The sequence below is a fragment of the Callospermophilus lateralis genome, chromosome 2, assembly GCF_048772815.1.
Source record: "Callospermophilus lateralis isolate mCalLat2 chromosome 2, mCalLat2.hap1, whole genome shotgun sequence".
Lineage (NCBI taxonomy): Eukaryota > Metazoa > Chordata > Mammalia > Rodentia > Sciuridae > Callospermophilus > Callospermophilus lateralis.
The window spans coordinates 112,324,587-112,350,721 of NC_135306.1; the positions used below are offsets into that span (position 1 = coordinate 112,324,587).

General features: G+C 41.2%; 1 protein-coding gene across 4 annotated transcripts in view; it reads left to right on the forward strand.

The window, feature by feature from the left end:
* Cadm1 (cell adhesion molecule 1) overlaps window positions 1–24,719 on the forward strand; it is a 314,369-nt gene extending 289,650 nt beyond the window's left edge. For 2 of the 4 annotated variants that reach the window (XM_076843735.2, XM_076843736.2), the window contains 2 exons: window positions 19,693–19,824; window positions 21,817–24,719. In XM_076843735.2, the coding sequence (XP_076699850.1) occupies window positions 19,693–19,824; window positions 21,817–21,935 (251 nt within the window). In that variant the 3' untranslated portion in view covers window positions 21,936–24,719. Of the gene's footprint in view, window positions 1–823; window positions 857–8,063; window positions 8,118–19,692; window positions 19,825–21,816 lie in introns of all 4 variants that reach the window. The other 2 variants (XM_076843737.2, XM_076843734.2) reach the window with 2 other exon arrangements.
* Window positions 24,720–26,135: the final 1,416 nt, after the last annotated feature.

Consider the following 26,135-nt stretch of genomic DNA (forward strand, 5'->3'; position numbering starts at 1 on the left):
TACTTAAATTTTTGGAATGTCATAAAATTAGAAGTGGCATTTGGCAGATTGTGTAGACTTGTGTCTTTTTATGAAAGGCTCTGCTCTTGACTTGTAACATATTAAGAGCTGCAGAATGAAGAGTGAATTAGTTGTATGTGTCTGTGTGCGTGTGTATGGAAACTAATCTGCGAAAACCTTGAACATGTTCATTCCTATGGCCTCGCAGTTAATTGAACTTTCCAGCTAAGCTCTGCTGAAATAATACAGTGAATGGAAAACTCGATCCTGTATATTGCATATCCATCTACAGACATCTGAGTGTAAACAGTGAAAGGATCCTAAAAGTGCAACTGATTCAGCGATACCTGATTGGCAGTCAAGAAGCCCAAGTGCCTGGGTGGGTTGGGTTAAAACAAAGGCAATGTTTGAATGTATGAATCCATTGTTTAACCAGCTTCCGACTGAGCTTTTTCTGTCGCAGTCTTGAGCCTTGATGCGTTAAGAGCCATTTACCAGCCACTGAGTTTGCACTGGTGTTTCTCGTCACTTTGCATGTTCCCATGACTATGGACGAGCAAATATATGTGTCCTGGCAAGACCCCCAGAACCAAAGAATTTACTGTTTTCCTCACTGGCTCGCAGCTTTGAGCTCCAGGCATGTCTTAAAACAGTGCAACTCACTTCAAATGCTTTTTGCTTTTCATTTATTATTGCTTGTCACGCGATGTTCTTTGAAAGCTTGCTCATATATTATCTGTTCCATTTTTTTCCATTTTCCCTTTTTTTGCATGCTGTTCCTCCTGTTTCCTCCCTTCCTCCAATCCTCTGTTCCCGTCTGTAGACACAACGGCGACGACAGAACCAGCAGTTCACGGTTGGTATCACATTCCTGTTTATCTACTTTCTCAGCGCTGCTGAGAGGCAAGGCAAGCTGGGAAAAAGAGAAATGTAGTCTTCAAGGGAACTCATGTTCCAAGTAGACTGATATCATAAATATACTATAACTTCTTAAGGCTTGAAAGGATGTCGAGTCTTGTCATTTTTGTTGTGAGTTCAGTAGCCAATGGTTGCAATCTGAGATGGGGCCTCCTCCTCACTGGCTGGTGGCATGGCAGGAGTTTCAGTTTTACGTAGTCCCCTTGCTTATAAAACTCCACCAAATCTTGTAATACATGGGACTTTAAACACACTAATATTTGCCTTAGCAACATAACATCTGAATCATAGGCCCAGTTGCTTTCTGCATTTGTAGGCCATAGTCCTAGGTAAATTTCAAAGGGGGTCATACGTATGGTTTAGTAGTTGAGATTGAAGGTCAGGGAGGAATATCTCTGTTTAAATTCACAAGGTGGTAATGAGGACGGTCACTGATCCTCTTTAGAAAAATTATGAATTTAATTATATTCCTACATGTATTTACCCCAGACCCTTACCCCATTTCATGCACTCTAAATCTCTGTGTGTTCATTTAAGTTTATGTTTACATTTGGCAGAAAACATCCCCAAGCCAAGAGTGATACTATACATCAATTTGAACATCATTAGCTGGCACTTAAAAATAAAAAGTCATTGCTGTGTGAGTGCCTTGCAGGCAAAATAACGTTTTTAACCAAAAAAGGGATTAAAACATGAGTGAGTAAAGTTTAGACAGGGACATCAGGAAGTAAGATGTCTCCCCATCTCACCAGTGGCTCACTGGGTTGGGATAATTTTATTAACTTTCCTGTGTCTTTCTCATCAGAAAATGAGAATCATTTCATCTGTATATTACTTGATTGCTTACCTCAAATCTAACCCTGGCTAGATTGTGCTTAGAGAATATGTTAGTTTTAAAATGAGTTGAATTTTAATAATTGAATCCAAGGGAATCGTTGGGTAAAGGGCCTCCTTCAGTCACTTTCATACTGTACAGATTGGAAATTTATTATTTCAATAATAAGAGATGATCAGCCAACCTTGTAGTATTAATTCAGCTTCTAGAATAACCTCTCCTACCCCGACCAATTTCCTTAAAAAGACCTACATTTGATAACTTACCAGTTGGAAATCTCAAAACAAAATTTGAGATTTTGTCCTTAAATATCAGCCCATGGTCAGGGTTGGCAGCTCACCCTCATGTTTGGACTTCCTACTGAGGAATTCTGAGAGAGCTGAGCAAGCTCAGGAATGGATTGACAGATCCCATCCACTTCCACTTCACTCTGCCCTTTCCTGTCATTGACACAAAGGAAAAAGTTAATAAAATAAGTTAAAGTGGCCAGGTACATTGACAATCATGAGAAATCAATTAGGTATAAAACTTGTGCTTGCTAAGGTGGTGCCCCATCGTGCTTGCTACATCTCAGGCTTTGCACTCCATTAAGCTCAGTTATTTGTATGTTTCATCATTAATTGAGCACCTCCTGACTTTTATCGATTATTCTCAGAGCTTTAAGGTTATTTTAATGTAGTTCAAGAGATTTTGTTCTATTCTTTTTAAGATAATTTAAGTTCTGAGCTTCCTATAATTAACTACAGAGTCAAATGTAAACATAAGATTCCTGAATTCTATGATCTTTGAAGGAGTAGACATTATTTATTTCCTAAAGCTCCAGAGTTCTATTTTAGATTCCTTCAGTAAAATTCATGTGTTTTGGGGGGTTCATCCCTAAAGACCTGGACAAGATATTTAAAGTATGAAATTTGTCCCTTGCCCTGAAAAATGAAAAGTAAACTCGGGGCCTGTTCCAGATTTTAGGATTCAGTTTTTAATTAGGCCCTCCTCTTTAAAGAAAAAGGGAAAGTGATCTCTTTTTGTGTATGATAAGGAGATGATTGAAATAGGACTTTATAGAATTCCTGTGGCCAGAAGTAGACATATGTGTGTATTATGAGAAGCAACCACTGTCTTATTAACTTGGGGACAATATTCAAGCCCAAGATACCTCAATAGAATGTTATTGACCAACATTGCATGTGAGATTTAGGGGGAAATAGAAAGAACAGCCTTATTGAATCAATCTCTCTCTCTCTCTCTCTCTCTCTCTCTCTCTCTCTCTCTCTCTCTCTCTAAATTGGACTCCTTAACAGCAAAGGAATAGAGAAGTGATAGATAATCCAAGCTGATCCCTGTATAATGCATTTATAAATACATTCTTCAGCTTGGCCAGTATCCTCATAGAATCTTCACAGAGAGCTCCAACAACTATTTTGAACAGCACACTTTCTAGCCCATGGCAAAAAGCTCTAATGAAAAGCAAAGTAATATCTAAAATTTTACCTGTTGGGAGGGGGAATCTTCCAGGTCAGTTGTCAGGATAAAAAGATAATAGAACATGGTGAAAACTGGAAAGCAGGGGATCAGATTTCCAATGATTTTATTCTAATACACTGTGGCTAAAACCCAACTTCTTCAGTACAGCAACCATTTGACTTACATTCATCTGATGATAACCTTGAGATGTTCTTAATGGTGATCTGGGCCTAGAAAAATGTTAAGTGGTTTGATAACTTGGCAACTTAAATGACAAGACATATTAGGTCAGCCAGCTGTGACCATCTTACTGGTCTTAAAAGTTGTCATACTAGATTTCTTTCCATATTTCTCTTTTATCTCATAAAAAGAAAAAGAAATTTTTTAAAACTTTCCCTTTGAAGACTCATTAAAATATTTTATTCAAGCTTGTGTTGCTAGAGTATGTATGAAGTTTATACTAGTTGTTGATGTATGTTGACCATTTGTTTTTACCAATATCTGATTGGAATAAGCATGTATTGGAAGGTTAGAAGTGCATGGGCATGATTCAAAATCAAAATGGATTTTCTCCAAAAAGAAAACCAAACAATAATCAGCCACAATATGTTTTTAAGGATCTGATAGTCACGATAAATATGAGTGTAAGAATGAGATTTTAGACTAGACTGACACAAGGGATCTTCTCTGAATAAGGATCTTGAGCATTTGTGTTTTGGAGCTCATCCTTACAGGCCTGGACAGGAAGAATCCTGTGTTATGTGTGCATGTTGAGCAATGCAAAAAAAAAAAAAAAAAAAAAAAAAAAAAAAATCAAAAAAACACTCTGCCAAATCCTGATACCACACAGTCTGAAATTGACGGCAGAAATGCATGAATGATTCAACGCACGGGTGGTGTAGTCGTTATTATGATTATTGACGTGTGGGTGTGTGTGACGGCTTTTGTTTGTTTGTTCAAATGTGGGCGCTTCTCTGTGTCTTGTGCCTTGTTCTTTTTCTGCTCTGTGTGTCCCCTCTCCCTTGCCCCCCCTCCTCCCCCACGTGAGGGGTCGGGTGACAGCATGACCGTGGTCTGGAATAGTGCTTGTGCTTTTGCTGCACTGCAGTCAGCTGGCTTCCTTTGGGTTTGAGGTTCTCTCTCTCTCTCTCTCTCTCTCTCTCTCTCTCTCTCTCTCTTTCTCTCTCTCTCTCTCTCTCTCTCTCTCCTCAAGTCTACCTGCCCTCTTGCCTTTCTACCTCTTGATACAGTAGAGGCTGATGATCTCATGAATTTTCATATCCCAGATGAGTTTTTAAATAGATCTTAATTCATTCTGTAACTGGGAACCCCTCTGAAGAATAATTTTTCATTTTCAGTTTGGGTTTCACAATGTTTGGCCAGTACTAAACACATGCTCACCCCCTAGACTGCTGCCCTTAGGTTGCTGCCCATGAATCTCCCTTTCCCTGACTATTTCATGAGTAGTGCAGAATTCTAAAAGCACATAAAATTTCCTTATCTTACTTTACATTCAATTGTGGGGAAATTCTTAAGCCCGTTTTAAAGAAAAATAGCCAGCAGTGCGCATTATTACAACCGCTATGTCCACCATCTGTGTATGTACCTCTATGTACATCTCTCTGTATGCGTACATAACAATGGCATTCAAAGGCTGTCATTCAGTCAAGGGACTCTGCAGACATTGTATGTTCTACCCAAGAACAAAGCTAAAGAGGTTTACGAATGGCTGCAGGACCTGAAGATTGCGTTTCAGCCTTGATATGCAGTTTGGAAACAATGTGCTACTGTTTAACGGCGTGAACCAAATTTCTGCTAATGGGAAGAAGGGAAAAACTCTCCACAAAAGCTGACAAAGCAGGAAGAACAGGATGACTGAGCTTTTAGATTAAAACTACCGGGGGCGTCTGAACTCTTAAGGCTGGTGATGGAAGTAACAGTTTCCATAATATGGCCAAGTGATCAGATGCGTGCCGCTTAGGTAAGAGAGAGCCGTCGCCTACTTTTGTTTTTCATAATGGGAATGGTACCAGGGCCAGTGGGCTGTTCTGTTTCCTAAGTTTTATTTGATCATTCTTTTTTGAAGTATACTAAAACAAATGATACCCTGATGAACAGAACCCAGAAGCATTTAAATTTTACTATGACCTTGAGTTCACTTAAATGTCTGGTACTTCTTATTGTTTCTAATTTTTTGAGGCTTCTTTCCCCTGGTTTAAAATTGCCACATCATACCACATTGAGAAGTCAACAGTGATGGTTGAAAAAGAGGAATTATAACCACAGAAGCCCTGAAAAGGCATAGGGTATGTCACAGCATGTTGGAACCCAAAGAAAAAGCAGAAATCAAAACACACGTCTCTGCAAAAGAGACGATCATTGTGCATATATTGAATTAGCACATTTGTACTTTAGGGTTTTCTTAATTGCTCAGAAAAATCTCGTATGGACAAAAAGTAAACTTTCATTTGTTTAACAAAATGTAAAGAAATTTGTTGAATGCATTTTAATTAGAAGTGATGAGGAAGGGCTTTAATAGGTGATATGAAAGTTTAAAAAAGAAGAATCAAGAAGTAATTTCCCACTTATTGTTAAATCATGAAGTTGCCTTTTGAAGAGTAATCTCTGCTTCATAAAATGCATCTTTGTCTTTTTCTTTGAGAAAATGAGAGGTGTATAATTTTTAACATGAAAGAAAAATACCTAAGCCAAGGCAATTTTAGGAAGTAAATTTTGCTTGTCCTCACTTGTACACTCAGTGCTTCAGTAAACTCTTCCTAATTATATTTATTCAGAAATTATCCAACTATGGCAGAGTGCTGTAGATTCGTAAAAGACAATAGTACTGCAAAAAACAAATTTAACGCCACTAGCCTAAATGGCTTCTCACTTTGAAACATAATCTGAGCCGTAGATTCCAGATGAATTGGTATATTTTAAAGTTTATGCCATTAAAAATGACAGTTTCAGCTTTAATGAGGTGTATATCAACTGTCTGATGCTTCTTAATGGAAAACTTTGTATATCGATATTTCATAAACATGTTTGTCTTTATTTTTTAAAATTAGCTTTCTATTGCTCTCCCCAAGGAAACAAGCCTCCATCAGTAAAGCTGCCTGCTTGAAACATCCTTGTTTAATGTGGTTCAGTGGGCACCAAGCACGTATGTAGAACACTTTGATATTCATTGGGCCACACAGAAGTGAGGGATTAACCTTCTGAGAACAGAAAATTCATAATTAACAACAGAGAGGTACTTTATGTTGCCCATTTATAACAGTTATTCAAATAATTGTATTCATCAGTCTTTATACAATGGATAAAGCCAATTAGAAATAGGAATGCTTTCAACCAATCAGATTTCAGAACAAATGGGCAGCATCTCAACTCTGTTGCCTCTATAACTTATTGCATTACTCATGTTTTCCCTTTAGTTGCCTAAATCTATAGTTTGAGGACACCTGTGGACTCGAAATCCTCTCATTTTGATTGGGCACCTGTGTTTTGGCAACGAGGGGTCATGAGGGAAATTCTTCCTCAGGCTGATGATGTGACAGCCTTCTCTCACAGAACCAACCTGGCTATCAATATTCACTTGGCTTCTTTATAAACCCAGGCTTTAGTGACCATTTGTACAGGATCATTTTGGTTAATTTGGGTTTTTTCAAATAGGGCAGTCAGTATATTTTTGTTCCAGAGCATTTGTTTTGGTTGCTTTTTAGGCTCTGGTTGGTGTCTCACTGAGGATTACTCCCAAATCATTAATTTAGCAAATACTAACTGAGAGTACACTTTTTGCTTGGCCATACGAAAGAAGAGAAAGATGCAACACTAAATAAGACTTGCATCTATCACCAATCACCCTGCAGCTGTATAGGTTCACAGGCATCCTCAGAAGTGGCAGTTCCATTAGAGCAGCATACATAAACCTTTGTGGGAATTCCAGTTCCTGGACTTGGAGGAGAGCAGCAAACAAGGCAAGGCCGCCTTGACTGTGGAGCCTTTGGTGTGGCTTAAAAAACTTCATTAAAAGACCAGCCCCATACAAAGCAGGAGGAAATGGCAGCCATCTCCTAGCTGAGCGCTGCCCATTGTTTACCTACTTCCCTCTTCACCTCCTTTAATTCAAATCAGAGCTGGCTGAGAACCATCCGCCTCTGGCCAACATCAGGGTTGACCCTGATTTAGGCATTTCAAGCCCCTACTTGATTACCTCCTGACCTAACTGCTTTTTCAGCTTTGAGGGTTTTATTTTTCAGGAATACCATTGATTTATAAAATTCTCTTTTTAAAAAAAAAATAATTTTGCACATCAGATTTTCTGATGAAGACATAACCTGCAATCTGCAGTTAGCAGATGCTGTACCATTTTGAGATATGTGATCCAAGATCATCATAAATTGATAATGAACTGTGTTTGTCAGTATTGGCAAAGGATTTCAATTTACAGTAAAACGTGAAATACAACTTACATACATCAGTATGTAACATCTAAATACATTTGTATTTAAGAGATGTCTCAGAGCATCAACAGCTAACAATCAAGCTTTCTTTTTTTTCTTTTTGCATGCTGTTATGAATGAGTGATTTTAAACATTCACCTTCATGTTTCATGTGCTTTGAACAGTGGAGACTGAGGAATCTTTCTGCCTCGATTGTGTATCAATAACAAAATTACATGATTGAAGACATGAATTTATGGATTAATACAGTCAAGCTATCCAAAAAAAAGCGAGAGATAGCAAGAGATTTGGCTCATGTTTTTTAAAAAATTCATCCTCAGTTCTTAAGTGTTTTGTTTATGTCCCTCGAGGAACGAAAAGAAAAACGATTTGTTTTTACTTGTAAGGCCTTACTCAGTTGCCCAATTCCGCAGAAGAACTGGACAGTGAGGATCTCTCAGGTAAGGGCTAGTCATTAGGTAAGGCACTGCAGTGTCCAACCTGTGGACAGTCTGTCCACTTCTCTACAAAATGGCCATTGGTTTGCAAAGCAATCAATTGGCAAGTACGGATTTTGATACTAATAAAAGAACAAATTTTTATCGACACTTTCTTCCTCCCCTCCCCACTCATCTACCCATCTCTCTTCCCTGTGGTAGTAATAATATTTATACTTCAGATCAAGGCCAGTCCTTTTAATTCAGTGGAGGTCCAGTTATCTTTGGGATTGTCCCAAAGCCACTCTGTGTTCAGTGGCTTAAAATAATGTTTATGTCCTAGATATAGAATGGTTTAGGAGAAATTTTGTTGCATTACAAAGCAGTTTAAGGATGTTGGATTATGTGACAAGATCTTAAACTCATATTGACTGTCTACTTCTGTGGAATAGACTTGAAAAGCCATGACATAGTTATCTTAGAAGTAGGGGGTAGGGAAGGGCAGGCAAGAAGGGGGGGACAATTGTTTTGTCACACACCATGATGTAAACTAATTATCCACCTCAGACCTTTTTCACAGCACACTGAGCTCTTGCAAAAGTAGGTTTCATGCTTGATTCCAGGATTTAGGTGTTACTAATCCAGAATAAGAAGCATATCCTAAAAAGGAGGGAGGGAGGAGATTTAAAGTGGTCAGAGCTAAACAATTATTTGAGCTCCCATGATGTTGTGAGACTTCACTGCCAACCAGCTACAGCTTCTTGGACACTTTGATCAGTCACTTGGTAAATCGGTAAGCAAGTCCTTTCCTTGTCATCACAACAGAGAAACTAAGGCATAGGGTGTGCTTGCTCACTCCAGCCTGTCAGAAGAAAGGTTCCACATCACCTCTTCCCAAAGAGTTCCACTGCAGCTCCCTTGAACAGCAGGTTATTGAGGTCCAGTCCCAACTATAAGTTTCACCCAGTGTGAAAACAAGATAGTACTGCTCAGTTTTTTCAAAAGCAATAGATGTAGTGCCCACTGTGCATACTTTTATTTTTTCTGTTATGTGGCACATGCCAGTGTGCACTTAGTTGTTAAATTGTTCCAGAGTGGAAACTTCCAGGAGACCACACTGTTTTTGCTCACTGCTGTACACCTATCCTATAGTAAGCATCCAGCTGATCCTTGTTGGATGAATGAGTGAAATCTGAATCCCAGTGAATTTAGATAAATAAATAGAAGATGAGAAAGATAGCCAGCCCATCAATAGTTTTTGTTTGCCTCTTATTTGTGTTGTATTTAGAGAAGTTATGAAAACATTAACCTAATTTTCTTTAAAAATAAGAGTTAAGTCCTTCTTCCTGCTTAAAATGTGATGCCAGAAGTAAGCAATTTCTGCTTGCATTCCTGGTTGTAGATGGTCTCCATTCTGATACTGACCCGAAATAAAACAACTCTGACACAGTGGTCCTAGAAATTGGAGCTTCTCAAGGATTCTAAGAGAGGAGTTCTCATAGGTTGGCCCTGATCCCTCATGGCGTATGAGCCAAAGATTACTAGGATAGGCAAAAGTAAGTTTTCTCCTCTTTAGGAAAACAGGTCTAAACCAGCTACCCACCCCTTCTTCTAGCATCATCAATTAGGAATACTCCAAGCCTCATCCCTGCACCAAGTCAGATGGGTCTCTTCTGCAGTTCTATCAATCACCCAAGTCAGGAGCAATAAACCAACAACTGTTTGTGTTCATAATAATTCAGTTAAATTAATAATTATGTTGTCCCCCTCCCCCACACCCTCCAGGAACACCACAGTCATATTGCTCAGGAGCAGTAAGTCATGTACAGCACTGATGAACTAGCAGGCTGGGGCTGGGCTGCCTTTGCATCTGGTTTGATGAACTAATCAAAAACTGATTAGCACCTTTGTTCAAAGGGGATGCTGATTAATCAATTACTATTGATTGTGAGCTTGGCTTCACTCGGCAGCAAAGAGACATCTGAAGGGGAAAAAAAACAACCAATAAAAATTGAGCAGCTGTCATAGTGTTTAAATTTATTAAAACAAAATACATTATTTTTTATGAAGCTGTCTTGAAATGGGTCACTGAAGGGGAGCATATTGATTGAGAAAGGATGAACTTCTCAAATTTCTGTAGCCTAGAGACTGAATTCAATTATAATACAAGACAAACAGGTTAACACCCGTCTTAAACAGCCCATCAATAAATTAGAGTAGGTGTTGCACATTTAATGCTAAACTGTAGTAATGAATAATATTATCTATTCCCTGCTGCATCAGGGTAGAAATTCCACCCTTTCCATATTATGGATAAATGTTATATACTTCCAAATAATGAGAGTCTGTCTTCTCCCTTGCCCTTCTGGCCCTGCTCCCCCATTCATCAGTGATACCTCAGTTAATGACAGTTTCATAAGCAGCATATGGTGTGCCATCCTCACCCAGCAAAGCAAGTCACCCAGCTGATCCTCCTCTGTAATCTGCATAAAAAAATGATGCTTGTGTGTAGTTCAATGATTTAATTATTGGCAGACCTAGGGAGTCATCCAGTTCTACTTGGAACCCTTTCATTTATTTTTTTGGGTGTTAACTTTATTGATGATGGATCTGCATGAGTTTTTGAATTGTTTTATCAATTACATCTGCTGTTTCCTGGTGACAGCTGGTGGTTATTGCCACCCATGTGGAATAGAATAGCTTTAAGCATATTTGTCCTTCTATTTGATTTTAAAACTTTTTAAAAAATATCTCCAACTGCCTCCCTCTCTTCAGCAATGGAGGAGCCTTCAGGATCTGTTTAGTGGAGTGAGGAGGTAAATAGGGTAAATAGTGTACAAGAGAATGGCCCTCCAGCACAATCAAAGCAATCCATCAGACTTCTGCTTTTGAAAGAAAGGCACCAATAAGAAATAACCTGAGCTGTTTTCAACTCTTGCTCTACAAATGAGAAAGTGATCTGAAAAAGTCCTACATGTCCCTCAGCAATCCACAAAAGTATGAGTGGAGGGCAAATTCTGCATGACATTAATAACCCTTGCCTAGCTGTTAGGAGGGACCCAGTGAATCAACTGTAGTTCCCTAAATGGATTATAAACACAGCATGGGCTCTAAATTTGGATGATGGAACAACTGAAAGGCCTGCAGGATCCCATTGTCAGTCAGTGTGGAATATGAGACCATCGGTCACCAGAGTGCCCTAAAGCCTAGCTGACTTGTCGCCATAGCATTTAAGGAGATGCTTTCTTCATTGACCCCCGCAGAAAGTATGACTCCATTTTGGCAAATAGGCTGTTTAATGTCCTTGGTAGACTAACAGTAATGATAATATAGAAAATGTCAGAAAACAGAGGGACTGGACAGATACATTTAAGGTGAAGTGTGGTATTATTTGACTTGTGTCTGTATCATGGTTTATAGCTTCAAAAGGCTTTCCACACACATTCGCTCATTTGATCTCAATTCATTTGACAAACCTACTTGAGGCCCATGTGCTGGGCACTGGCTGTTACCTGGCAGGCAGCAGTGAACAGAATTGGCCTGGAGCTGAGGTGGCCCATGGATTTCACAGACCAAGGCCCTGCTCGCATGTGTGAATTCCTAGTGGAGGAGACATACTCAAGATGTGAGTTTGTTTCACACAGTACCCAATGCTGGGTCCAGGGGGACCTGGAGATATGAAAGTGAGGACTAGAACAGGAGAGGTGGAGGCTAGTTCAGGAAAGCTCACCTAGGAAGGCAACTGGAAGTGGAAGGCCTGATGGATGAGAATGAGTAGCCTTGGGAGGATTCTCAGGAAAATCAATCCTGTGCAATTGTTAAAGAAGGGTTGTTAGTCTCCATTTATAAATGAGGAAACCAGGCTCCAGGGGCTAAGTGATTTACTTAAGAGACAGACAAACATGGGTCCTCCTGCCTCTAGAGGAAATAGAGGAGTTTGTTTTAGAGGGTTTGCCCTTCCGGTGTGGAATCCACAGCCACTCTGGGGTCTTTGGGAATCCTGTTTGTCTTGCCTCTTGTCATCTCAGCGTGTGCCTCTAGGGAATGAGGAGGGAAAAGTCAGGCACTCCACATATACCATCAGATGTAAAGCCATGTGCTGAGTGACCTGGAAAAGTCTTTTCTGACATCAAATCAATCTCCTTCCCCCTCAGAGAAAAGTTAAACTCTGCTCTGATGTTTTAAGTCCACAGTCCCATTGGTCCCCCTGAGTTATGGATCAGTGTCCCCCTGAGTGGTCCTAAATGCCATAGGAAAGTGATGGGTTGGAAAAGGTTAAAACAAATTTCTTCTTTAAAAGTTCAATTCAGTAAATTCAGGAAACTAAAAAAGTGAAATAAGTAAAATTTAAAAATAAATAAATAATCACATTGAGGTTGCTGCCAGCTTGTCTGCAACCTTTCCCAAGCATAAGTTTGAACTTCATCCTAGTGCCGATCTTTCTCATAATCCAACATGCTACCCTTTCACCATGGGGAGGAAGGAGACCACCAAATAGGAACTTTCTTTTCCAAACTAAAAAAGTTGGCAGGTCTTAATGCAAAGTGTAGATTCAAGTTCTACAGGTTGGACACTGCTTTGGGGTGACTTCACCATATTCATTAATCCATCTTCCTCACACCCCCAAATGCCTGAGATCCACTGAAGCATCTTTCTGCAGAGAGAGATTTTAGTGGGAATTGTGTGTTTGGAAATACTTTACAACTCTTTCCTCTTTGTCAGGTGTCTACTTCTTTAAGGAAAACTCTGGTGTCATCCTCAGTGCCTTTCTGTTTCTTAAAATGGAAGAGGCAGTTGCACTCCCAAGTCTTTATCGTTATGAGATGAGCAGAGCCAACTTGTAAGCTTGGCTTTTGGTCTCTCTGGAAAAGCTAAATGCCTTGGGAGGATTTGCATCCTGTTGCCTCAATCAAGTAATTTCTACTGTTGGTTAAACTAAATCGAGTAGCTTGAGAAGGGAGAAAAATCGACATTAAAAAAACAAACAACACTTGTTTTCATATTTAGCTGACAACAAGTATTTCATATTCCTGATACTCAAATGGTATACCTGAATCATAACTTGAACCAGATGGCCTTCAGCTGCCAGGCCCACAGCCTTGACTATCATAGAGGACAGAGGGGCTGTTAGTTACACGGGTGTCTGTTCCATGTAAGTGAAAAGAGTTTGGTGACTTCAACTCAGTATTTATTAGGTTTCTTACTATGTGTGAACAATGCTGAGTATGCACTACAACCCTTCACCCTAAAAAGCTGATAATTATTTGCCTTGGGTCTGTGATAAGAACTAGAAAAACCCTCCTTCAGCTTTTATATAGAAGATTTAAATTTTGCAAGCATTTACTGAGTCCCTGTGATACGTCAAGCCCTAAGCCAGATAGGCGCTTCCATACTCAGCAGCACATTGGCTTCTCGAAGCAGCCTTGGGACGTGTATAATTGTGTTCAATGCTTCAGAGTGCCTGAGTGGCCTGCCTGAAGTCACAGAGAAAAGTAATAAAGCTCAATTTCCATCCCAGATCTGATGGCAAGTCCAGGGCACTTTCCCATGGGCCATGTAGGAGATGAGCTCCTAACTCGTCCCCTGTTTGGACCATTTTCTGGACAGCAGCGTAGGCGGAAACAGTCTAAGAAAGCCTGAGTCTGATCACTGAACGATGTGCAGCCACGATCTGCATGCAGGACTTCTAATTTAAATGAACACATAACTGAGCTCTGGGTAGCACAATGAGGATGATTACTGCAGTTTTCCTTTAAGTAGCTTAACATAGTTCCTTTGAAATGTTAGTATAGCTGCAGCTACACTGCTAGAATTGAATGCAGCTGACGGGTAGTACTAGACGCTTGGGATGCTATATGGGAGTCTTCTTGGTTTTCTTGCCTACGTTTATTTTTTCCCTTCCATTTTCTAAGACAGAAAAGAAAGGTTATGCTGCATAGAGGCTAGTGTGCTCCAATATATATTAACATCTTAATGGGAAAGCTGTGCATGTACTGTATACATTTACTACTCTCTGACAAGAGGGAATTAAATGTCAGAAGGATTTGTAGCATCTATAATTGAATTGGTGCTGAGAAAAGCAAATCTTAAAGAAGAATAACATATTAGGATTAGCAAATAATGTGGCATTTTGTCAGCGCATGCCATTCAGTTTGTTCCCCTTCAGTAATAAAGTTGTGCTTTTTAAAATGCACACTTATTTTTGTTGCCATAGATGAGAGCTTCAATAGGTGATGAAAATGAGTAGCTACATTTCTCAGATGGTAACAGGATTTTTGGGTATGTGTTTTAGTTTTTGGTCTTTGCTTTTTGTTTTGTTTTGTTTTGATTTTGTCTTGTTTTATTTATTTATTTATTTATTTATTTTTTTGTGAAGTCAGATTTTTGTTTTTGCTTCAGATTTGGAAAATCCACTGCCAGACCTTTTCCTTTCTTCCTAGCAAGAAGTAGCAAATGACATCATAGTCATTAAGCTTTTTCTGAGATAGACTAATCCCTACCAGCCTGAGGAAGCTAGAGGCAGCATTTCTATTATAAACACCAATTCTAAGAGTTTTTAATTAAACTGACTTGTCCAGCAAGACCTCAGCTGAACCAAATGACAAAACTGTTGCAAAAAGTCAACAGATCTAACATTTTCTCAGCTCATCCACGAATGGGGGAAGGTCGAGGATCCAAGTAGTGTAATAAATCGGAGTAGGAGGACTTATATCATGAGAACCTCCACATTTTAAATATTTATCTTTAAGAGGAAACCCATAGTAGTTTATAACTTATGAAAAGAATAAATACATGCATTTAAGAAGAGTGGTTCGCTCTTATCAAGTGAGCTAAATGTGCCTTAAAGCCTGCACCAGGAAGTTTGAAGAGTGATGAGCCAGTGTGGCATGGCTGCCGTGCCCTAAGCTGTGTTTCACTGTGTACTACAGTATCACACTTCACTCCTCAGAGGTAGAAAAGTTGGTGTCCTTTTGGTAAAAAGACTGCCCTTGGGCTCTGTATACCCTGGCTTCAGGGTGGGCAGGCTGTAGTCACAGTAAGGCTCCTGCTCAATGGACCGCTCTGTCAAAGTTCCTCCTTGCCAGAGGTTTATCTAATATATACTGGCCATTCCCTGGTTGTCTTTGAATCCCTGCTTTGGCTGCTCATGTTATGAGTCCCATGCCAGGTGGTAGAGTAGCCATAGAAACCAGGATCCTGTTCAGAGAGCCCTGCTGACCACAGGCAGCATGGTGGCCAAAGTGCTGTATTAAGGATAACTCTTGTCAAATGGTTTAAGGAGTGAAAGCAATCAGAAAAGAGAAGAGTCCCTTATGGGGAGGGAGAAGGAAACTGAAGTTCCACTAGTAATCAATTTTCTTGTCAGGCCCTAGGGAACTACTGCCCCCAAAACTTCCCCCTCCATACTCCTTATTGCTCATGAAGAACGGATCAGGCCAGGTCAACTGGCCCAAGGTAAAGAAAGCTGAGCAATGTGGGGCATCCCTCTTGGGAGTTTCTTTGAGGTATTTTTTTTTTCCCCTACAATTTCTAAGATGCTAAAGTGAGCCTGGGGTGGTTGAAACTATGACCCAAGCATTAGTAGCCAACTTAACATTCTGCAAGTGGCTTGTCAACTCTCACCTGAAGCCAAGTTGTTTCAGCTTTTTGCCAAAAGAAAAGCTAACTCACGAATACTAATCAGCTCGTGATGTGTCTGTCACACTTAGAGCTGTAGAAGTGACTGCAGGATGGGACAGAACAGGCAGGAAGGTTGTACCAGAACTGAGAGCTATCTTGAACATCTCCCAGCATTTACGGTATCATCGAAGTCCGAATTATTCAACCACCAGTTCTAATTCACTTGAAGTCACATGTGAGATGATTTGGAGGTGAGATTCTTAAGTCCATGTGGACTGTGTTGTCCAGGCATGCTTGGTTCTTTGAGGCTGGAATATATATACCAAGCAGAACTACAGCTTCACTTCTCAGGATGATGGAGGCAGAGCTTAGACTCAGAATAGAGACACTCTTACACCTGCTACTAAGCAAGAGGAACAATGTAGCCTCTTAGGAAACAAGAAAACATGAATTTCTAAACCGAAGAAATGTCCGTTTGCCAGAGGATCGGGAATGTTTAGAAGTGCTTTACACTCCACACTTATTTTTCAGTTGAGAAGCTGGGGGCAGCTGTGGAGTCTGCCTCTGGATTCTTTGTCTGCCTGACTCAAAAAGGGAGTCTGAAATCTGGAGAGCAAGTTCCCAGAAAAGCCGCACTGACCAGGACCTTCATAAAAGAGTCTGCTTCCCCAGAGGAGCAAGTTCCTGCTGATGGCAAAGCCACAGCTATTCTGCTTATGAGTAGTCTCTCCAGGAACTGGTCAGCTCTCGTCTTGAGAAGAAACAGGAAAGGTCAAGGGGCCAATGGACTTTCTTGGAGACGTGCTTCTCTGGTGGTCAATATTTCCTTCAGCCTCCGGTTGTCCACCTCCTCGGTCAGCACAGTGCCTTCTCTGTAGCATCGTGGCTGTCATGTCATATCATAAGCGAGGCCCCGCCCACACGTGGACACAGTTCTTCCCTGGTGGTAGGGGACCTGTCACAGGGCCTCCTTGAACCAGTCAGTGGCATTCTAAGTACCCTCACCATCCACACATGGAAATGAAGGGAGTGAGATGAGTCTGGAAACAGCTCTGCTCTTCATGGGGAGGACACACTGTGACAAGCACATATGAAGAGGCACAACTCCATTAATTCCTCGCACAGTAAACCCAGGAGGTGGGAGTGGGAGAGGGGAGAGGCGGTAAGGAGCACATAACTGGCAATTCTCCCTGTAAATTAAACATCGGTTACCTTCTGTGTCCGTATGTAGTAATTGAAGGCAGGAAAAATGTCTTGGTGATTAACTGGTGGTAGTAAACTTTCTGATCAGAGTGAGTATCAGAAGATAGCTAGAGAGATTGCACTTATAAATAAGTATCTGCAAAATATGTATGTCCTTGAGGGTGGGGAAAATAACTAGAATGTAGGTATTTAATTTGGGTTAAGTGCAGGGGGGAGTAATAGCATATTTAGCTCTAAGTTCATGGGCAGCAAAGGTCAAGTGAATAGTTTTGACTCAGAAAATTAATGCCCTAGTGAGACTTTTTGGTTTTGTTTTCAGGAGATTATTTGTTTTTCTTTGTCCCAGACCTCGCATGCACACACACACAGGTATTCTCTCTCTCTTTGGCTGGCTCTTCTTAGACTTCTAGAATGATCATGTGCCTAGGCATAGAGGAAGCACTCTTTTAACAGTGGACAGGAGAGTGCCTTCCCACAAGAGGGTTAGAGTGTTCTATCTCGGGCACCTTCCAGGAGTTCCTCTTAGTTCTCAGTCTTCCCGGGATGGGACCCCTCCTCACTTCTACCCTGTAGACCGTCTTTCCTCAATATCATGGCATCACTTTGTCTTCCTCACGTAATTCTAAGGCAGGTGGGGTTTGTTAAAAACACAAACTTCAATAGGTCTGAAGGTTACCACAGCCGGACATTAATTAATTCTCATTCCCACAAGATCTCTACAGCTCCCTAAGGAGAGCACTACTGGCTGGCATTACTGTTACTTTTGACTCCCTGTGCACACTTTTGAATTTGTGCACATCAGGTGCACATCTCCAGTGTGTAAAGCACTCTTATCCAGCAGACACCTCAAGTCCAGCAGCACCCCAAGGAGACTGCGCCTGTTCAACAAGCTGTTGTCTCTAGAAGGAAAAGAATTTCCATGGCCAAGTTCTGCCTGCCTGAAAGGACTTTCAAGACAATGGAGGCTGTAGCATCTGTGATCAGCAGCACTTTCGGCTGAGAAGGGAGATTCCTCGCCACCACGTTTCAAGTTGAGCTTATTAGACATGTTGCTGGAGGGGCTCGCACATCACGGAGCGGGCTAATTGGCTGCAGTGCTCTCTGCCTCCAACCCATCTCCATTCTCCAATTAAACTCCCATCATCCTGTTGTCCTGGGCGACCTGCTGCTGCCTCTGATTTGGCATTTCTGTTTGGGTTTGGGATTTTGGTTTTTCTGTACTCCTTCCAAAGGTAACTTAATGAAACACTTTAAATACTCCCTTTTTTAATTTAAACTCTTTTAATTAAAGCACTTTTCATGGAACCCTCAGTCACGAGTTATTTCCCCACATCCTTCAGTACTTAATCTCCAAGCAGAATTGGAAATATCGATAGAAAGTGTAAATCATGCCCTCCTGCTGAAAGCGTTGTATCAGGTTTCGGCTCAAAAGAGCACCATTACCTTTAGCTGTCACGGATCTGTACACTTGATCGATAAACTTCAAATATTATTAGAGGTGGAGGCTTCAGAGATTTGCTCTGTTCTTTGGAGAGAGACAGAGATAAATCTTTCTTAGAAATTGACTTGAATTTGCACTCTCGGTCTTCCTGGTGAAATGCATTTCTCTTAGGCGTCCAGCAACTGCAAGGGGGACAGATTTATAGGCCATGTGCTTCTTGTACTGAAAGATTTAAATGGTAAATCCTTCACATATGACTTCACAAATCATGTAAAGTTAAAAGATTTTTACCGTTTCTGTTGCTGCTGTGCTTAAATTGTAAGGTACAGCTAGTAAATCATTTTAATGGAGGTGTCGTACTTGACTCAATAAAAAAAAGACAATGGTTTAGCTTCTACTCCAAAATGTTAATGTATTAATCAACGGGAGAATAATTGTTTTTTACTACATTATAAATCTCGGGTGCCATTAGGATTTCAGCAAGGGGTGATGTAGCCACGTTCTTAAATTAAAATTGTTTACACTGCCATACATCCATTCTGCATCGCCATAGCTCATTCTGGGTTCATTCTGGAGTTGTTCCCCAGCCAAACATGTCGTTCCTCAGTCGGAAGAAGACATCCTGAGGGAGGGATGCTTATAAAGGAAAATTAATTGCATCGTGAGGTGTTAAATAAATAAAATAAAAACCGTCTGTGGCAATGGACAATCATTCCTTGCTGTCTTTTTTGAAATAGGTTTTTAGGTTTTTAAATTGAGGCTTGCTCCCTCATACATCCTAAATGTAGCAAGCAGGTCACTTGTCTCTGGTCTTATAATCCTTGTTTTATCTCCAGACTGCTGTGGCTTTTGAGCTCTTGCTTTTCCTGTGCTTACGCCATCAGGAAATAAGCCACTGGGCAGCTAGAGAAAGATACTCTGTCCTCCCCTCCACAGTTCCTGTGATTGCCTAAAGGTGCCATTCAGGGTGCCCTTAAATAGTTGGGTCTGCCTCCTTAATTAGGATCTGCAGCTGGATACAGATAGAGTGAACACCAAGACTAGGTCAGGACCGGATAGACTCCATCTCTCCCCTCCCTGCCTCCCTAAGCTTGTTCCACTCGCATTAGTGCTCCTGTGCTGCTTATAATGAAATTGCCTTGTGGGGAGAACAGATCAATTCAGCACTGGACAGGTCAGTCTGTTCGCCCAGTGTAACTTGATCCATCTGGATTGTTCTCGCTGGCTCCTCCATTAAAAAAGAAGGTGATCTTCTGACCCTGGAGGCAGTGTGGCCAGGGCCTCTGGTGTCCTGTAATAAGCTCTACATCCCTATTCCTCTTCTGATTTCAACAGATTCTCGAGCAGGTGAAGAAGGCTCGATAAGGGCAGTGGATCACGCTGTGATTGGCGGCGTCGTGGCCGTGGTGGTGTTCGCCATGCTGTGCTTGCTCATCATTCTGGGGCGCTATTTTGCCAGACATAAAGGTAAGCAAGGTGCTTTGGCAGGCAGGAGCCACATGTCACCACCTCCCCTGCATTTGGGGACTTTACAAGGTTGTCCTTGATAGGCAATTTGGCATATGTGGCCACACAGCCTTTCTGATTCTGAAACTGTTAGAGAAAAAAAGCAGAAATCTTAGCAGCTGCTGATTAGGACTCTGGGAGTTGATGAAGAACACTCCTTGATTTGGATTTTCTCTAAATATAAAGCTTTATAGAGTTGTTATTCTCCAATCCATAATTGGGGATAAAGTAAAAGCGATAAAGTAAGGGGCTGGTGTGCAAGGTGTGGTGTGAACCCCGAAGGGCAGACGTGCAACAACATACCCACCACCTGTCATGCTCCAGGAGGCGGGTAAACTAGCCCTGCTTGCTCACCCTGAACTCTGGGTAACCTGGTCACGAGCGCTCTAGAATACTTTCCTTGGTGTGATGTGCCCAGGTTAAAGAAAAGCCTTTGCCTTAAAAGCCACATAAATATGTATTTTTAAAATTATCAGTGCAATTGATTTAAATTGCCATTAATCATCACACTTAGCAACTGTGCAGTCTGGATGGGCAATCATCTTTTCCAGTGCTCCTCCTCTCTGCCCCATGCTGCTCTGAGCCTCTTCTCCCCTCCTGGTAATTTATTCTTCCTTTTCTTTGTCGGCCCTTGTCTTTCTCGGTTGTTTTTCTCAAGCACTGTGCAATGAGCTTGCAGGGCTTTCTTGGCGCTTGCATACTGCTTGATTGTAACCTGGGTTTGGGGAAAGTCCCTTGAGCACAGCAGTGGAGGTTCAAGGTACTTGACAACCGCCTTTAGGATACGAAGTGTCTGTCTCAAGCATAGAACAATCTGGGACTCTCAGAGCTATCTGGCTGAGAACGCCGGCCTCTCAGTGTTTAGCTTGACAGAGCCAGGGAGGTTAGGCCAGGGAGCAGGGCCGAGTCTGAGCAGCAACGTTGGAGGACCAGGGGAAGAGGGCATGTGCGTCACTACAGACCAAGAGAGGATACAGGAGGGAAGCACTTGACCGCCCGCTTTCTCAGTTCGTCACTTTGAAAACTAGAAAATATGGCAAAATGTTTCAGCCTTTTTAAATACAAATAAGTCTGCAGGGATATGGTGTACCGTGGGAGGAGGGCTATTGATTGTGCCAGGCAATTTAAGTTCTACCTACATACTATACTGAGGTGCAGTCCTTGTCTTTCTCCATGTAAACTCTTGGGCTTTGGTGATACGAGTGTCACCAACTCTGTAACGTTCTGTCTTGTCATTATAAAGTGGCTGTGCCAATTAGCAAATCCATGAATCCGGGTCCGGGCTAGAGTTACATGATGAGAGAGAATCACTTGTTCATGGAGACAGATCCGAAGCCTTGATTCCAGCCGTAACAATGTCAAATTATTTCTCAATCTGGAACCCCCCCTCTGAAATGGAAGGCATAGGAAAATAAAACCTATACGTGCAAGTTGAAGCACATTCTCACCTATGGATAGTCAATGATGATTCATGAAGCCAGGAGACTGTTGTGCAAACAGACAATTGGAGATGACAGTAGAAGCGTCATCGGGGCCCTAATTCATTTATTGGCTAATTGCTCTTCCTTGCTTTGGTCTTTAACCACGTGCGTGCACATCTCTTGTCATTGGTCCTTGGTGTTTACTGTTTACGCGTTAGTCAGCAGCTCTCCAGCTTTCTGCATTTTAGCTCCCACTCACGTCTTCTTCTGCTGACATCCTCTGGTCATAATCACTGCTCTAATGTCTCATTTGCTGAATTATATCGCAGCGGTTCAGTTGGAGTGGTGCCTTTGGAACCCCCGGATCCCCATTTGTCTCACCCACCTCGCTCTCTTCTTCCAATTGTTTTTTCCCCTCTGCTGCCTGCACACCACTTCGGCTGATGATGGCCATAAAGCAAGTTGCCATCTCTGTACCACTTTACACAGAGGCCATCAGACAGTCACGGTGCTTTACCCCTTCATCTTTCAGGTACATACTTCACTCATGAAGCCAAAGGAGCCGATGACGCAGCAGACGCAGACACAGCTATAATCAATGCAGAAGGAGGACAGAACAACTCCGAAGAAAAGAAAGAGTACTTCATCTAGATCAGCCTTTTTGTTTCAATGAGGTGTCCAACTGGCCCTATTTAGATGATAAAGAGACAGTGATATTGGAACTTGCGAGAAACTCGTGTGTTTTTTATGAATGGGTGGAAAAGTGCGAGACTGGGAAGGCTTGGGATTTGCTGTGTAAAAAATGTTCTTTGAAGAGTACACTCTGCTGTTTGACACCTCTTTTTATTTGTTTGTTTGTGTTTTTTATTTTTATTTCTTCCTACCAAGTCAAACTTGGGTACTTGGATTTAGTTTCAGTAGATTGCAGAAAATTCTGTGCCTTGTTTTTTTGTTTGTTTGTTGCTTTTTTTTTACCTTCTTCTTTTCCTTCGTGAGCATTTTTTTTTTTTTTTTCCCAAATGAGTTTTGGATTTTTTTCCAAAATCTCCCATTTTGGAATTTACCTGCTGGGATTCCTTAAACTCTTTTCCTCCCCATTTTTGTTACTGTTTTTACTTTGGTTTACTTTTGAGGTAACTGCTTTCAGTTCCAAATTCAGTTTCCTAAAAGGAGAACCAGCACAGTTTAGATTTCATAGTTCAGAATTTAGTGTATCCATAATGCATTCTTCTCTGTTGTCGTAAAGATTTGGGTGAACAAACAATGAAAACTCTTTGCTGCTGCCCATGTTTCAAATACTTAGAGCAGTGAAGACTAGAAAATTAGACTGTGATTCAGAAAATGTTCTGTTTGCTGTGGAACTACATTACTGTACAGGGTTATCTGCAAGTGAGGTGTGTCACAATGAGATTGAATCTGTCTTTAATTCTGTGTCTGTAGACGGCTCAGTATAGATACCCCACGCTGTCCAGAAAGGTTTGGGGCAGAAAGGATTCCTCCTTTCTCAGTGCCCTAAATAGACCCGACAGGTGAGGTCTGTTCCTTTTATAGAAGTGGACAAATTTGAGTTGCCACAGGAGGGGAAGTAGGGAGGGGGCAAAGACAGTTCTGCTCTGGTTATTTCTGTTCCAAATGATTCCATCCACCTTTCCCAATCGGCCTTACTTCTCACTAATTTGTAGGAAAAAGCAAGTCCGCGTGTTGTGCGAATGACTGAATGGGACAGGTTTTTTTTTTTTTTTTCCTTTGTGCTTAGTTAGGAAGGCAGTAGGATGTGGCCTGCATGTACTGTATATTACAGATATTTGTCATGCTGGGATTTCCAACTCAAATCCGTGTGAAACTTTCATTCCTTCAGATTTGGCTTGACAAAGGCAGGAGGTGCAAAAGAAGGGCCGGTATTGTTCTCACACTGGTCTGCTGTCGATCTCAGTTCTCGAAAGGTCAGAGCAGAGGTGGAAAAACAGCATGTAGGGATTTTTCAGTTACTTAATCAAAACTCAAATGTGAGTGTTTTTATCTTTTTACCTTTCATACACTAGCCTTGGCCTCTTTCCTCAGCCTTAAGAACCATCTGCCAAAAAATTACTGATCTCGCATGATGGCAGCCATACTGCATAGCTACTCAAATAAGTTACCTTGAACATATCTTAGATGGGGAGCCTTGGGAAAAGGTAGAGGAGTCAAGTTACCATTTACATTTTTTTAAAGTGATGTGGGGGTTTTCACTGAAATGTCTAGGAAATCTAGAAGTAGTCCTGAAGGACGCAAACGAAACTCTTACCATATGTTTTGGTAAGGCTCCAGACTCCAGATAACAGTCCCTATGGAAAGATGGCATCAAAAAAAGATAGATCTATATATATATATATAAATATATATTATATAACATTTTCAGTGAGTAATTTTGGATTTTGCAAGGTGCATTTTTACTATTGTTACATTATGTGGAAAACTTATGCTGATTTATTTAAGGGGAAAAAAAGTGTCAACTCTTTGTTATTTGAAAGCGTGTTTATTTTTCTTGTCTTTATTTTAACCTTTGATAGAACCATTGCAATATGGGGGCCTTTTGGGAACGGACTGGTATGTAAAAGAAAATCCATTATCGAGCAGCATCTTGTTTACCCCTCTCCTATCCCTAGGCACTTAATCAAGACAAAAAGCCACAACGAACATCCCTTTTTCAATGAATTTTATAATGTGCAGCTCTATTCCGAGCCCTTAGCACCCATTCTGACCATAGTGTAACCATATCAAAGGGTGAGAACCATTTAGCATGTTGTTGAAAGATTTTTTCAGTTGTTCTTTTTAGAAAAAACAAAACAAAACAAAAAAAAAAAAAATCAAAAAACAAAAAACACTACCATTGCTCACAGAATTGGCATCTCATTTTCGGGACCTCCCATCTTTCTGTTTTGAAAAGTGTACAGTAGTGCAGTGTTCCTGATGTAACTTTATGGCTTACAATGTTGACATGTCTCAGGTTCATGTGTTTCGATTGGTGTTTTCCGTCTCAGGTAGATTGCAAAGTGTAGGCCCCACACATTGGAAAAAAATAATAAAAGCAAAAACAGGAAATTATGGATTTTAGTTGTATATTGGTTTATGTATTTTTTCTTAAGTATACAGTGCACTGTTTGAAATGTATTGTTGAGTATTACTTTGTACAGGTTGATCACTTTTTTTAGAGTGAAGAAAGAACAAACTTGTTTTTTTGTGTTTTTTAAAGGAATATAAAATAATGAAGGATGTATAATTGATGCCAAATAAGCTTGTTCTTTAGTCACACCAACGTCTTACTTTTCCCTCTAGGCCAGTTCTGTTTTTAAGGTGTACATGGACAATGTTACAGTGTAAGAAACTCCATATCCATATGTTCCCATTCGCATTTTGTATTGGTTCATGTATACCATTTTTACAAAAAAAAAGAAAAAAAAAGAAGTACTATAAAATATCTGTCTTCTTAATAAAAAAATTAATGTTACAAAGTGATCCTTTCATCTCTTTATGGACTTCTTATGGACGCCTCAGCCTCTGGTCCCAGCTTCCTCCTTAGGACCCAGTGTGGGGACCCAAGCTGGCAGTATGAGCCAGGAGTGGCTGCCGGCCAGGTTTCTTGGAATTGCATCCTCTCTCCTCTGCTCATCCTTCCTGTCCTTATCCTTTTCTCCCCTCTCTGTGGACAGGTGAGCCAGGTGCCTGGCTGAACGGAGGCGCCTCCAGATGGACTTGGTGATCTGTGCAGGTGTGCGGGACACAGTGGTGGCAGCCAGGGACGGACGCTCCCGTGGATCCGCCTTCCACCCTCCCTCCCCTCTTTCACCCACCACCCCACCAACTCCCCTGTGTTGCCTGCTCCACCTGTCTCTTATTTTGGGATTTTGTGTCTTAACGATTCATTCTGCCTCCTTCATCTAAAGTTCTCTCTCCTTTCACAAAAGCAGTGCGAGCTGCCGAGAAGTGATGTGGCTGCCTGCAGAAGATTATTCTCACTTGTGTTTAGGTTGCTAGGACTTCCAGGCCTGGGTGACAGCAACATCCAATCTATGTCATCATCCTTGCCTTGCAGGCTGAAGTAAGCAACGACTACACACACACAGTCATGGTGTCTGATCTTACAAATGAGCAGATAAGATCTAACCAGCCCCTAAGTGCCCTCTCCCGCCAGCCATGGTTGAGTCCCCCTTTTCTCTCTTAGTCAGGTAATGGGGAAGGCTCTGCTCTGACAGAAAAGGTAAGCTCCAGAAAAGAGAAAGGCTGTGTCCGTCACTTCTTCTTAAAACCTGGCCTGGTCCTTTGCCTTCATTAAAAAAAAAAAAAAAAGCAGATATGCAATTATTGACCACCTGTTATACATCAGGCATAGTGAGGGGTATTCTGAAGCAGTTTCCAGAGTATAGTCAAGAGCTGGATCTTAATAAGGACAGTTTAGCAAAGAAGGAAATAAGTCAAAGGTGCAGAGGGCAGTAAGCCTAGCCAGCCTGATCATGTGTGTGGCAAAATGAGTGAAATCACCCATGTGTAGAAGGTGGAATTAGCCCTGTGGCTGTCCTCAGTCCAGGCAGAGGTGCTGAGATCAGTGGCCTGTCCAGCCTTTGCCAAAGGAAAGAGAGCACAAATTGATCATAACTCCATACAGAGACACATGTGAGTGATTTAGGGTAGCAAGCAAGAATATGCAGGCTAGAGTGAGCCTGCCTGGGTTTAAATCCCCACCCCATGATTGATTAGCTTTGAAACTTAAGCAGGTTCCCCAACCAACCCACCTTGGTCTCCTATCCGTAAGGTTAGATCAGCAGTCACAGTCTGGGTGGGAGGGTATCAGTGCTAGAGCACATGCTTAGCAGG